This window comes from Equus quagga, chromosome 12, assembly GCF_021613505.1.
Source record: "Equus quagga isolate Etosha38 chromosome 12, UCLA_HA_Equagga_1.0, whole genome shotgun sequence".
In the NCBI taxonomy this organism is placed as follows: Eukaryota; Metazoa; Chordata; class Mammalia; order Perissodactyla; family Equidae; genus Equus; species Equus quagga.
The window spans coordinates 81,592,357-81,606,374 of record NC_060278.1 but is presented as its reverse complement, the minus strand read 5'-3'; the positions used below and the strand labels follow the sequence as shown (position 1 = coordinate 81,606,374).

Below are 14,018 nucleotides of genomic sequence, written 5' to 3'. Positions count from 1 at the left end.
GGTGTCTGTGAGCTAGGTACTCCGTCTCCCAAGGCTGCTGCTCCCTGGTACACATGGGTGCTCCCCTGAGCCCCAGATCTCTATTCCCTGCTGCCACTGTCATGGAGCCTGGCCAACTACCAAATGACCAAGCCAGAAACATGCCACCTCCATGCCATCAAACCAATCCCAATGTCCTGCCATCTGGATTCTTCCACTCCCCTCCATCCCCACTGTCACCAGCCTGGTGCATGGTGCAGCCCCTGCCCCACCCCAAGCCCACTACATATAAAATCTAGGATTCACCCAACAGACAGGATAGTTCAAAACTGCTGCTCTGGGGCTGGCCCTGTGGCCGAGTGGTTAAGTTCGCGCGCTCCGCTGCAGGCGGCCCAGGGTTTCGTTGGTTCGAATCCTGGGCGTGGACATGGCACTGCTCATCAAACCACGCTGAGGCAGCGTCCCACATGCCACAACTAGAAGGACCCACAACGAAGAATATACAACTATGTACCGCGGGGCTTTGGGGAGAAAAAGGAAAAAAAAAAAAATGCTGCTCTGACCTACATGCGCCTGAATCTGTCCGGCTGCTCTGTAGTTGCCTCAGAGTCAAGGCCCGTCACTGTCAGCCCTGTTGATCTCTTCACCAGCCGTGGCTCTTCCCTGGCCCCAAGTCCTCTCAGGACCCTTGCACATGCTGTTCCCAGTGCACTTCCCCTGCAGGTTCCTGGCAGCATGGCAGTGCAGAGGCCTCCTGGGGCTTCCACGTTTCCCTGTTGGGCCAACGTTCACTGTATGGGGTTGGAAGTGACAGCCCACAGGTGGCACGCAACAAAAATTGGTCCCTTTCCACTTCCCCTAGGAGGGTCTCCCCCTCTCCAGGGCCCTCAGGTGGCCTTCAGAAGCTAGGGTTGGGCGGGGCAGCAGGGATGGAGGCGGCACATAGAAGCATAGAAACAGGAGCTTTATTCTCTAATGTGCATACACCGAGTTCCTTACACAATCAAGGAAATGGCTTCTCTTTCAGGCATCTGACTCTTTTATCAAAAGAAAATCCGTCCTGCTTAGTCCCACCCTGGGCAGAAGCTGCCCTGAGCAGTGTTCTTGACCCAAAGCAAAAGGCTAAAGGGAGAGAGGTGGGCACACACCACAGAACCCCCACAATTCCCAGACCCCCTAGCCTGTTGGGCCAGCTGTGAGGGGGTGCAGCACAGAGCAACACCCCAAAAGACACCCACACCTCCCCATCCACAGCCACAGAGCCAGCTGGGAGGACCTAGGGGCAAAGGGTGAACAGGGTGTGGCCAGGGCCTGCCAGTCAGGGCCTCAGTGCTCTGCGTCCATGGCATCCAAGTATTTGGCTTCAATGATTCGGGGCAGCAGGTTGTAGCTGCAAGGGAGGGGGAACACGAGGAAGACAAGCGTCGGGTCAGAGAGAAGGCAGAGGACACCCACCCCACCCCAGCCCACCCACTCTCCCACCTAGCCGGGCCCCTCCTGCCCGCTGTCCGCCCTCCCGTACCGGATGGGGATCATGGCAATCATGATGAGGGGAAAGATCATCTTCATGTAGGGCAGGGTGCTCATGCCAAAGGCACAGAGCAGCAGCAGCTGCAGGACCTGCAGGCCTGTGAAGTAGTGGATCTTCCGCTGGGGCACCCTCCGGATGTAGTGGGTGGGTGGGTACGAGGTCTGTGGGCGGCAGGGACCAGGTGTGGGCAGATCTGGAGCCATATCCCCCACCCACACCCCTTGCCGTCGGGGCCTCACCTGGTCCTTGAGCAGCAGGGCCATGCGCTCGAAGAGCTGGTTGCCGTCAATGGAGGTGAGCGCGATATAGAGGAAGAGCCCGTAGAGCACAGGCTTGGGGATCCACTGCAGCGGGAAAGGCAGCAGCAGGAGGGAGAAGCCCACCAGGACGCTGGCGCCGAGGGTGGTCAGCCGTGTCTCCTTCACATTCACAATCCTGCGTGGGCCCAGAGCACGATCACCTCTGGCCCTGGTCCATGGGGCCACGTCCCACCTCAGGTCACACATGGTTCCTGGGTTAGGTTACTTCTGGGCCCTTGTCCCCTGAGCCACACCCCTCCCTAGGTCACATGTGGCCCGGGGCTACCCCCACCTCAGGGTCCACATGACTCTTGCCTCAGGGGCTACGCGGACACTCACGTCTCATAAATGTGCCCATTCTCCACACGCTCTTCCACCAAAGCCAGTGCCCGCACATGCAACGGGGAGTGGGGGTAGGCAGCGTGGATCCAGGGCATCCCAAACAGAGACAGCCCAGTGTTGATGATGGCGACCAGCAGGAGGTCCCAGTGGTAGGCAGTGCCCTTCACCAGCCTGCAGCAGACAGGGGCACATGTGGACGGAGCCCCACTGTCCCCTTGGAGGTTTAGCACAAACTCACCCCTCCCCACCCAGCCCTGCAAACCTGTTCTCTGGTGCATTAGCCAAGGCAGCCACTAGGTTCTGCTCGATGAAGAAGAGCATGGACAGCAGGAAGCCGAGGCCCATAGCGCTGCCGATGGCCCTGAGGGACAGCGAGTGCATCTCGGCTATCTCAAACAGGCTCTCGCTGGGGTTGTAGCGGAACTTGCTCACTGCAGCAGAGTACAGGCCCCTGTCAAGCCTGCAGCTCCTCAGGAGCAACCCCACCCATCCCCAGCCCGGTCCCAACTCACTCTTAATTTCTCGGAAGCCATAGGAGCAGATGAGGGAGAAGGTGAGCACTGAGATGGGCAGGGCACAGTCTGACAGGATCTCACGCATGCAGGGGTGCAGGTAGGGGCTGGGGATGCAGGCAGGTGTATCAGTGTGGCCTGGGGACATGCCCCCTTCCCCTCACCCCTAGGCCCCCCTTACCTCTTCTTGAACTGGTAGAGGGTGTAGCTCAGCCAGAGCGTGCCCAGCATGATAAGGAGGCTGAGCACGGCGGTCTCCCGGCTTGGGTGCTCGGTAGCACGGGTGTCCACAGAGGTCAGCTCTGGCGGGCTGGACAGGAGGCTGGTGTTGAGGGCAGTGTGGAGGCTGCTGTTGACACCTAGCAGGCTCACCAAGGAAGGGCTATCTGCGTAGTAGTTCCCAAGGTTGTGGCCATTGTAGTACTTCTGGAAGACTATGGATACAGGCCAACAGGCCTCAGCCATCTGGGCTCTGGGGCCCAGCTTCCCACTGGATGTGGGGTGGAGGGGCCCTGAGGGGAGAAGGGGCTTCTAGGGGGAGGAGTGGGGGGGCGTAGCAGGGAGCTGGCTTTCTCTGTCAGCCAGGACCCTATCAACCTGCCCGTCCAACTACCAACCCCACACCCTGCCATTGTCCCTCTGCTCCATCTCTGACAGCACATCACACCTGGCCCATTGCCTCTGATCCTGCCTGGGGCAGTCCTGTCACTGTCCAGCACATGGGGCTGCTGCTGTCTGGTGGTTACAGCTCCCCAGAGTACTGTGGACCATGGCAGCAACCTTAGCTTGTATGCTTCTTTGCTGCCCAGCCACAGCCTGTAGCCCCTATCTCAACTCAGGTCTCCCTGCCTCAGGTGCACTCACTTTTGACCATGCCCTTGACAGCATCCAGCACGAATGTGATGGAAATGAACAAGGCAATGATCTCCTCCGTCGACCTGCCAGGGGGGTGATATGCCTCATAAGATGGGGGTGAGTTGTGTGGCAGGGGAGGCTTCCCTGAGCCTCGGCACGGCCACCTGCCTCCTCCTGCCACAAAGAAGACCAGGGTCCCAGGCTTTCCCCGTGAGGCAGTGATACGGTAGGGGCACCCCATCCACTCTAGGGCTACAGGGCCTCATAGGCTGGCATGCAGGCTGACCCAGATCCCTGGCCTTGGTCTCCCTCCTGCTTGAGGGTCCCAGCAGCTCAGGGAAGGCCCTGTCACCTCTTGAAGAGACTCATGACCAGGCTAAGGTTGAAGAGAGCATAAAGCGCAAGGAAGAAACTGTTCCACAGGCCCGTCCACGCATAGAAGGTGTTGAAGTCCAGATCGTAGTCGTCACAGATGCCACGAATCACTGCAGGCAGCAGGACAGGGGTGGGCAGTCAGGGCTGAACTGGGGCCAGGGACCTCAGGAACCATCTCCCCACCGCAGCCCCCACTGCACCGTGGATGTAGAGGGCCAGGGGCGCGGTTGTCAGCAGCACTACCAGCGGCTGCCCGGAGAAGAGCGCGTACAAGAGGCCTCCAATGCTCTGCCCGGCCACCGTCTTCTGCACATCTGAGGAAGTGGGGAGGTCAGATGGACATGGAAGTCCGGGGCCCCGCCCAGCACACCCCCATCAGCCTCCAGGCCCTCACCAATGGCCCCATTTGTGTTCTCATCATTGAGGGACCCAAAAGCGATCGTAGGCAGAAGGCAGGCGAAGTAGAGGAACAGGGTGGTGGTGATGTATTTGCCCACAGCCTTGTTTTTCCCAATAATGCCTAGGAATGGAGGACGGGAGAGAGGGTATGCTGGGGATACAGGACAGGCACATGTGTTGTCCTGAGGTCTGAGCCACAGGCTGAGCTCTAGCGGGGCCACGGGGCCACTTACCATCAGTGAAGTCGAGGGGGTACATGGGGAACCTGCGGGCTATGTCCTCCCAGATGCCCTTCCCCACAGGGAGAAAGTCCTTGTGCTGTGGGGGCTGGGGAAGAGGAGAGAGTACCTGTTAGTGTTGCAGCCCGTGCCCCTCGCCACCCACCCAGGCCCACCTGGCCCCTGTACCTGCAAGGCTCTGTGGGTGCAGATGGAGCTCACGTGGTAACCCCTTGTGCTGGCAGTAGGACACTGGCTCACCATGGTGAGCAGCTGTCTCTGATGTACCAGGGCCTCCTTGAATTCTTCCTCCGTGCGGGTCTTCAGGAGCTTCTGGCGGAAGGTGATGTCCAAGAACATGGTGGCGAACGTGCGCCCCACCTCTGTCGCCGTCTTGGTGCTTTTCTGGGGGTGCAGGATGGGAGAATCATGTAGTGCAGAGGGCACCGTGCCCCACCCTTGCTGTGCATGGATGTCCCGAGCACACGCAGGCGCTCTGTCTGTGGCTGGTAGCGGGTTTTGTTTCCCAAAGTTCCAGCATTAGTGGACCCTGCCACAATTCCACCAACTCAGCACATCTCTACAACTGCCATCAATCTAGTTTTTTTCTTAGAAACTCAGGCATTAGTCTTGTCCTAAGGAATACAAATCTGTGTAATTGTGGATAAGGAAATCACATTGATGGAGAAAAACGTTTATCCAGCTACATTTCACCTGCTGGTTTATCTGATTTTCAGAGGGGTTCCAGGCCCCTTGGGGCTTCTCCCTCTCGCCTGGCCAAGGTCAACCGTGTCCATGAACTCAGTGTCCAGCCTCCATCATGGCAAGCTGTCTGACCTCCCCAACCTAGGTCCCCTGGGAGCAGTGTCGGCCCTTTTGTGCTGCCCTAAGCAATAGTCCCGGGGCCGTACCACACACACTATGCTGTTCTGTTAGGTTTAGAACAGGCTCCTTCTCCCCCAGAGGAGCCAGCTGTCAGGCTGGTTGGTCTGTCCCAACACACCAGTCTAGCCACTCAGGCCTCGGGATACTGCTCCCCTTCCACCGTTCTGGCCACCTTGCCAGCTGTCACTCCCTCTGACCACGAGCTGCCCACTGCCCTAAATGCCCTGCCTCTCTTACCGGCCCTGTAACATTCAGGGAGGCTCACAGCATGTCTACAAAATCCCTGGGAAGGACATTCCTTCAGCACCCCTTTGCCTAGAGAAAGCCCGGGCAGGGGACCATGCCAAGCCATGAGTCTGTGCCAGAGGCAGGGGCAGAACCATCAAGAAGCTAATGGAAGCTTAAGTGTTAAGGCCCTTCCCAGGCCTGGAGAGGGGCCCTAGCCATTTTCTATTCATGATTTTTAAATCCATTTCCTTAAAAGAAGACTCTCCAAATTGTATCAGCTTCAGCCCCCACAAAAGTAAGATGCCCCTGACCAGGCGGTGTATGACCCAGGAAGGAGTGGGGATCCTTGGCCAGCAAATCATAGTCAGCCAACTAGAAGAAGCATTAGGGTCAGGGCAGGCCAAAGAAGGGTCCCTATGTCTGAGTAATAATAATTTTTAAAGGATCTCTTTTCAGTTGGGAAGGAAATACAACCTTCTGGTCAACTTCTGGGGAAATTAGGGCTTGATAAGCACCTAACAAGGATGCTTCAGATAAAGCATCCAGTAGGGCAGAGAAGAAAGGACAGGGTGAGGATGAGGACTTCAGAGGCCAGGACTATGGGGTCCTCCAGCACATGGAAGACATGCCCCCAAGAAGAGGGCAGGGTAACCTGGAACCCTCCTCCCCAGGAAATGGAGCCACCCCAGGACCCCTCCTCACCATCTTGGGTGGGGCCAGCACCAGGATGACGAACCGCACCTCACAGGAATTCTCCCCCCAGTTCTGCGGGCGAACCAGGCGGCTAATGCACACGTGCCGCTTCAGTAGGGCCTTGGAGGTACAGCTGGCAGGGACAGGGAAGGGCACACAGCACACAGTTGCCACCATTGGGAGCTGGGGCTCCCCGCACCCAGAGCCCCCAACTTTGACCCCCCATGACCTCCGTTAGGAAGAAAAAAGACCAAATGGGATGGAGTGCTCCCACCCTCTCCCCTCAAACTGGGTGGGCCAGCCTCTGCAGGGACACGGGATGCCTAGCTCCAGTGTGACACATGGGGAGGCCAAATGTGGTGGCCTGGCAACTCACATGATGCAGAGCCATGACTGCTGGTATTGCACCCCTGTGACCGTGGCAGTGACCCCTTGGATGGTATCCGACAGCACATGGACTAAAAACAGGGTGCAGGGGAACAGGAAGGTCGGCCAACCCCCCTCCATGACCTCCCCACCCAGACAAGGAGACGGGCCTTACCCTTCCCCTCCGTGGGGGCCCCGGCATCAGTGAAGAGCATGGCCATGAGCAGGTCCAAGTTGCAGTCAGGCTCAGTATTGTGGGGGTCATGGGCTAAACGGCACAGCATGGCCCGCAGCACGTCGTCCAGTGAGGTGGCCGTCTCGTTCAGGATGATGCTGGCCCGTGCCAGGAAGCCGTCTAGGTCCCGGTGCGCGCGGATCTCTTCCTCAAAGTTCTTTAACTTCAGGTACTATGGGGACCCCAAGCACAGAACCACACAGGCCCAGGAGTGAGACGCACTTCCCTGCCCGGGCCCCTCCTCTGTGGTGGTCTCGGACTGCCCCTGCCCACTAGGATCAACACCCCATTCCGGGAGGGACAACCCAGCATGGCTGGCCCCAGCAGCCAGGCCTCTGGCTAGTGTGAGAGGGGAGCAGCGTGAGCTATCTCAGGGAAGCAGCCACCTCCACCCTGTCTAGTGGCCCAGGACCAAATGTCTCCTGTCCTGCAGATAAGCCACTCACCTTGCGGGAGGTGTGTAGAAGTCCACAGCCACCAGGTGACTCACTCTCGGCTAGAGAAAAGCGGGAGGGCTCAGGGTGCCTTACCTCTTCAGGTCTCTCTTGGTGGATGGGGGCCATTCCTGGCCAGTCCCCAGTCCCCTGCCCTCCCCGCAGCCTGTCCCTGCTACAACCCCCATACCAGCCTGGGTGGGCTGCACCTCGAGGTTGACGTTGACAAAAAAACGGATGCTCTCGCCAGACACGATGGAGGAGTTGACCGTGTCGAAGGCCTCGTCCCCCAGGCTCTCCTCACGGGTTTCAGAGGCATCATCAGTGTCACACTTGAGGTAGCCTGGAGACCCAACCACCACCGAGAGAGACCCCCCAAGGGGGCTTGGTCGTCAGTGCCACACACTGGAGGGAGGGACACCAAGCCCAAGGAGCAGGGGCCCCTGGGCTGTTCCAGGCAGCACCCTCTAGGTGAGTGGTGAGGGAGGCTCCTAGGCCAGCAAGAAGCCTCAGGCCGAGGGAGGCAGAATATCTAGTCCTGGCCCAGCACCACTCAGAGGACGGCAGCTGGCTCGCAGCCCCCACCCGACAACTTTCTCCAGCATTCTTCAGCTGCAGGGACCAGGGCCCTGCACTGTTCTGACCCACGCATATCCTTCAGCTAGAGGATAATATATTTATTCCACAAACTTTGGGCCAGGCATGTGGTACAACGACATGGTTAAGGTGCCTGGCCCCTGCCCTCGCAGAACCTCCAAGTTATAAGACCCAGACCTTCCTGGCTCCCCAGATGGGACCCAAGGGAAGCCAGAGCCACTGCAATATCCGGACCTGCACATCTCCTTGCCTCATTGGCACAGGGTCTGAGAGCTCCTCGTCATGGGGAGGGTGTGTGGGGCGAAGTATCACGGCTGAGAGACCTGGTCCAGACATCAGACAAGGCCCAGGAAGCAAGAGAACCAGGAAAATACACCCAGGGACTGACAGGGGATGGGACCCCCAGAACGAGGCCTCATCTTGGGCTTCCAGCCACGGAGGGGTATGTCGTGGCGCCTTGGGACTCCCGTCATGGAGACTTGGGACTCCCAGAGCACAGACCCTGCTGTCCCTTTCTCTTGGTCTGCCTCTCAGTTCCTATAACTGCCCCACAGCACAGGCCCCACTCCTACAGGAAGGCTTCCTGGTAACATGCGTATGTTCCAATCTTCCCTGATTCCTGGCGGGGCTTCCTACAGCCTCAGGAATCCTAGTCTGAGCCAACACTGCTACCCCTGGCCCCTTGGGCCCTGCCCCACTCCCCACCTCGATCTCTCACTCCTCTGGTCAGTTGGCCAGCACCACAGGCATGCCAGCTCCTGTCCTCTGAGCCAAGGGCTTCCCTCCTGGAGGGCCTTCTTCAGGGCTTGATGGACCCCTCCTCCTCTGGCAAGTCTTCCTAGGGACCTGCCTCACTCTTGGCCCAGCCAGCACTTCTTCCTGACTGTCCTATGGGTCCCCTATGGCTTGCCACTTGTGGGTGCTCCCAGGAAAGAGGCCCTTGTAGGCCAGACCCCACCAATGCCTGACAAACACCTGTGCAGGGACAGGGAAGGGTCAGCAGCACGCCTACACCTGCCAGGCAGTGACTCACCCTGACTCACTTCCACTCCCGCCCGCTGGTTTCCTCTGCACATCCCAGGCCAGTGTCCTGTGCTCAGCCTGGGCTCTTTCTAGGCAGGAGGCACTAGGCTTCCCCCATCAAGGTGCCCATGGACTAGTGACCCCTGCCCCAGGTCTGCACTGCAACCAAAGCCCTGGAAGAGCTATTAGGTCAAGAGATGTCCTTCTCACTTTTGTCACGGAGCTCACATCCATGAAAAACTCCTTCCTCCCCATTCTAGGCCTGCTTTGCTTAGACTACCTGGTTCCCCCAGCCCCAACCTGCCCCAGCCTCCCCTCTGTCACCCCCACCAGCATCCACTGTTCTCCAGTGCTGCCCTCACCCTGTCCCCTTCTCCTCTACCCTGGGCTCTACGTAGGACCTGCCCAGCTGACACTACCAAGCCCCTGCAAGGCTCCTGGGATGCCATGTCCCCATTTCCATCCTATAGCCCAGCCACAAACCTAATCTGCCTGTCAGCATCCTGGAACACACAGTCTCCATGCCCTGGGGTCCCTGGGTAAGAGCACATCACCACTCTGTCCAAGTACTGTCCCACTAAACACCCCTCGGATGGTCAGGCCAGCTCCTGGTCTGGGCAGAGGAGAGGCAGCATGGAGCCAGCCCAGGGACATGTGGAGGGGCAAGCTAGACTGGGGCCAGCAGGCAAAGCTGATGCACAGAGAGGTTACATTTCTTTAGAGGGACAATGGCAGCCCCTCCCTCACAGAACTGGGCAGGGACTCAGGGATGTGGGTATCCACAACACTTGGCCTAGGCTGCTAAGATAAGCAGGGCGTTGTAATAGTGAACCATGGGAAATCACCAGATGGTCCACATAGGCCAGGAGAGGGAGCAACCTGCCCTCCCAGGACCAGAGAACCACTAGAGACCCGCCAGTGTCCAGAGCAGTGTCAGCTGCCCCTCTGATCACATCACAGCCTCCCGGAGGGGAGGATTCAAAAGCACCCCAGCACCAGCAGAGGACGACAGACAGGTGGCCAATGCTGTGGCTCCCCAGGTGGATGGACTGGGTCCCCTAGAGACTTCTGACCAAGAAGCTTTCTACAGACACACACCCACACCTGAAAGGCACTCACCTGCATCCTCAAGGTATCCATTCTGAGACATGCCGGAAGAGCCTTCTGCAAGGGAAGCCAAAGAACTGTCACCAGCTCCATGGACCAGCCCTGGAGAGTCTCCCGTGTCCATCTGCGTCCCACTCCACACCAACCCTGCTGACTCCTTCTTACCCTTTTCAGGGACCCAACCAGGTCAACCTGGGAGAAAAAGGAGCAGGGAACAGTACTAGGGAGGGGCCCGTTGAGGAGTCGGAGGAAGCCAAGCCTGTTTTCTTCAGCCTGTCAGATAGGGGCTGCCCAGGCAGGAGAGGGCGCAGGAGGGGAGGCGTTCTCAGCATGTTTTCTCCCGGAGTTATTAACAGTACCCGGTGAAGTACTGAAGGATTGATTCGGTGGCTGTAGAATTCCGCACCGGCCGCCAGTGCTGGAGGGAAGGGGCCGTCCCTCCACCCTCCCTGTAGTAGCCCGCGGCTTCCGTCTCTCGCTGCTCAGCTGCCAAGCCCAGCACCTGGGCTGGGGCCCTCTTCCAGGAGGAACATCGTGCCTTTCACTCTCCCGTAGGTCCCTGGGGCCACCAACACCCATCACACGTGCAGTCGCCCCCAGCCTCACGCCCCCGGGGTTACCGGGGGAGGACCCGGCAACGGCCTCCTCCGTTGGGCGCCACCCTGTGCCACCCACGTCCCAGGCCTCTTAGGAGGCGGAGCCGTTGGTCCTCAAGGGAGATGCGGGGGGAGGGGGGCGCTGTGCGCGCTCCCCGCGCCGGGCCCCGGATAGTCCGGCTGTTTGTGTCGCACTGTGCCCGGAAGGAAGCGACAGGAGGTGCCGGTGCACGAGAGGAAAGCGCCTCCAGACTCGGGACCCTGCGGGTCGGGGGCAGGATGCGGACGGACGGACGCGCGAGGCGGGAGCCTGGGCTGCATCCAGGAGGGGGGGGGGGGGGGGGTAGGCAGTAAAGCTAGTATCCGAGGCCCGCAGGGATGGACAGAGGACGAGGGAGACGACGGTCTGAAAAGAATGGGCATGGTGCACACCCTAGTCTCATCCCGCGCGCCCCACGTGCAAGTAAATAGTCGTACAAACCCAGGGCTGGCCCTCAGGTGTCAGAGCCAGGGGGGAGAGACTGCTGTGGCCGCGCAGGGGACAGTCTGAGGTCCGGGGACCCCTAAGAGTGGGAGGCTTCCTCGCAGCGCCAGGGGCGGGAAGGTGTCCGGGCAGAACGCAAAGCGGGGCTTTCCGAGGCGGCAGCGTGTCCGGCTCTGCAGAGCCCAGCGCGGGGTGTTGGGGACCCCACAGCTCCGCCTCGCCCAATTCCAAGCCCCTACTCCTCCACCGGCTACCTCAATGGCTCAAAAATTGTTAAGGATTTAAAGATGGCTATAGCCGAGCATTGATCAAGCGCGCAGTACCCACAAAGGCGTCCCTGGGCCTCCCTCCACCGACTGCGTACCCACCCGGACTCCCACTTGCTAGCGGCCAAACTCACCCCCGGGTTCCCCCACCCGCGCCCGCCGGGAAGCCCCCACGACCCTCTCGGCCACCATGCCGGCGGGCCTTGAAGGTCTGCGGCATCTGCGTTCTTCCCCGTGCCCCGACGGCTCCGCGTCCCCTCCTAGCACGCCTTTGCCTCGGAGACCGGACGGCCTTCCCGCCGCGCCCCCGCCCCGCCCGCGGCCTCAGGCACCCACCGCACGGCTGGAGATGGAACATGCGCCTGGTGGCCGCGGCCATAGCCCCGGCGACGGGCTGCCGGACGGCTGCACACACGCGCGCACGCCTGGGCTCCTCACCCGGTGCTTCGGGACCTCAAGCTTGGAGTCTCCGGCGGGCCAGCGGCGGGAGCCGGCGACACACCCCCGCGCCGCGCCTGGGTCCTAATGCCGCTCATACGCCCCGCCCCGGCACGAGGGTGGCCGAGGGCAGGGTCCCGTCTGCCCGCCCCGCGCCCTTACCCGCGCTCCCGTCAACCCCGGGCGGGCTGCTCCTAGGAACCAGCAGCGACTTAGCCAGAACGTGTAGACTGGGCTCCTTCGGGCCTGCGCGCCCGCCCAGGCGTCGCCGGGTTAGGTACTGGGTGGGGCTGGGAAGTTTCTGGGAAGAAGCTCGATGGGGCCGGGGACCCAGGGAGTTGTGAAGCTGCGGCGGGTCGCAGGAAGGTTTCCCCGGCGGCGGCTTTATGCGTGCGTGCAGTGGGCGCCCGCCCCGTCCTCTCGGCAAGGGGCCTACGCAGGCCAAGCCCGCCGGCTGCCCCGCCCCCTCCATTCATCCTGATGCTCCGGCCTCCTCCTCCTCCTCCAGGAAGCGCGCCCCGACTAACTAGACGGGCTCGCGCGCATTCCCCGGGCTACGCCCTGGCCCGCGGAGCCAGCCGCCCTCCCGGTCGGCGGCGTCGGGTTTGCTCGCAGGGCGCCTGCCGGTTTCTCCCCTGGCCTCTTCGCGCCCTCGGCCTTCTCTTGGGTCAAGGTCTTGGCTCATGGCTTCTTTCCTTCCCAAGATGGCCCCGCCGCCGGGTTTTCCTTCCCGGAACGCAGGAGCCCGGCTCCGGGACGCGCCTTCTCTGGCGCCTCATCTGCGAGGAGACAGAGAGGCGGGAAAGGCGGCCGGCGGGGGACAGTGGTGGGTGCGCGCGCCGGCAGGCGGGCGCGTGCGGCGGTGAACTCCTGCCTTGACCCTCGGTGGCTGTTCAGCAAATAATTCCACAACCCTCGGGCCCCGGATTGACCCAGGAACTCTCCCCCAACAAAGTGTTAATCACCTATCCCCTCCACACTCTGGCTCCCAGCGGGAGGACTAGCAGCGATTCTCCCCGCTCATCTCCGGCTGGGATGGAGTCCTTGGCCACTGTCCCCCAGGCATGGGAGAGGGCGGGCGGGGCAGAGGGTGAGCCCACCTCTGCGGAGGGACTGCCCTGCAGCCGCCAAGGGCTCCGGGTGCGTTGGGGGAGCTCAATGCACAAACTAGGTGAGCGAGGCTGACCCGGTTTTCCCTCTCAGCAAGATAAGAGCACATTAGGAGCGAAGCCATGGGGGCGCCCCTCTTGGCAAATGAAGGGCCTGGGCATGGGGACAGCCTGAGCACCCTGCTCCTTACTACAGGAGACGCTGTGAGAGATACCTACGGGACTTGGGACTTGGACGACTAACTTGGGGCTGGCCTCATGCTTCTTTGGCCGGGTTGAGCAGGGCCTGGGAGGAGAGACACGGGGTCATCCTGGGCAACCCCTCCACTCCGCCCTTGGGACTTTCTCTAGACGCCCTCTAGCTGGACCGCCCAGCCCACAGCACAGATTCCCAGAGTCAAGGGGGTGAGGGAGGGAGGTTGATGAGGGACTGAAGAACAGACAGGCTGATGGCCCAGGGAGCCAGGCAGGATTGGGGGAGGGGGGATGCAGGGGCTGGACCCCTGACAAGTCACTCATTTTGCCCCAGCCCCTCCCAACTGGGAATGTCTAGGCTTCTGCATCTGCCTTCTCCAGTCAACAGTAGCTCCCAAATACCTGGAGCTTCCAACCCACGCGTACCAGGATGTCCCTGGGGATTGAGGGGCAGCCTCCCATTCCTCTTACTGCAGCCTCCTCCCTCATCTGAGGACCTCACTTAGCTCACTGAGGAAACAGGAGCCTGCAGCCAAGGCCTCCCCCCTAGTGGTCTATGGACCTGACTCTCAGAGGAACTGATGCTGACCCCTTCCGGGCTGCAGCCTTATGCGCTGCCTCTGCGGGTTCTGTTCCCCTGGAGAGAGCCCCTGACCCTCACACCCCTACTGCAATGTGAACAGCCATTTCCCTTAGTCCTCCCACCCTCCACCTGCCCTCTGTGGATCAGAGGCTGATGGCAAATACAGGTGCCCCAGGTTGCCCCACCTGTGCCCCACCGAGTCCTTACACAGGCAGACGGTTTAGGGACCCAGACACAGGCACACACATTCCCTCACTTGAGGTCTCAGA

The 14,018-nt window shown here is 60.7% G+C and overlaps 1 protein-coding gene across 15 annotated transcripts; it reads right to left on the bottom strand.

Moving 5' to 3' along the window:
• Window positions 1-922: 922 nt before the first annotated feature.
• Window positions 923-12,458, bottom strand: SLC4A11 (solute carrier family 4 member 11). 15 transcript variants are annotated; one of them, XM_046679859.1, is made up of 21 exons: window positions 12,025-12,115; window positions 10,244-10,270; window positions 10,091-10,135; window positions 7,542-7,694; window positions 7,364-7,413; window positions 6,858-7,089; window positions 6,693-6,774; window positions 6,326-6,449; window positions 4,700-4,915; window positions 4,526-4,619; window positions 4,288-4,413; window positions 4,094-4,207; window positions 3,871-4,003; window positions 3,528-3,601; window positions 2,845-3,097; window positions 2,664-2,770; window positions 2,414-2,582; window positions 2,149-2,358; window positions 1,750-1,945; window positions 1,502-1,671; window positions 923-1,369 (listed from the first exon to the last, which is right to left on the bottom strand). In XM_046679859.1, exons 3-21 carry the CDS (start codon window positions 10,119-10,121, stop codon window positions 1,306-1,308), a joined length of 2,598 nt encoding a protein of 865 aa, XP_046535815.1. In that variant the 5' UTR covers window positions 10,122-10,135; window positions 10,244-10,270; window positions 12,025-12,115; the 3' UTR covers window positions 923-1,305. The 15 variants fall into 15 exon arrangements, with proteins under 15 accessions (XP_046535815.1, XP_046535814.1, XP_046535816.1 ...); XM_046679858.1 differs by lacking the exon at window positions 12,025-12,115 and adding an exon at window positions 11,761-11,981; XM_046679860.1 differs by lacking the exon at window positions 12,025-12,115 and adding an exon at window positions 10,438-10,530.
• Between the last annotated feature and the right edge of the window lie 1,560 nt (window positions 12,459-14,018).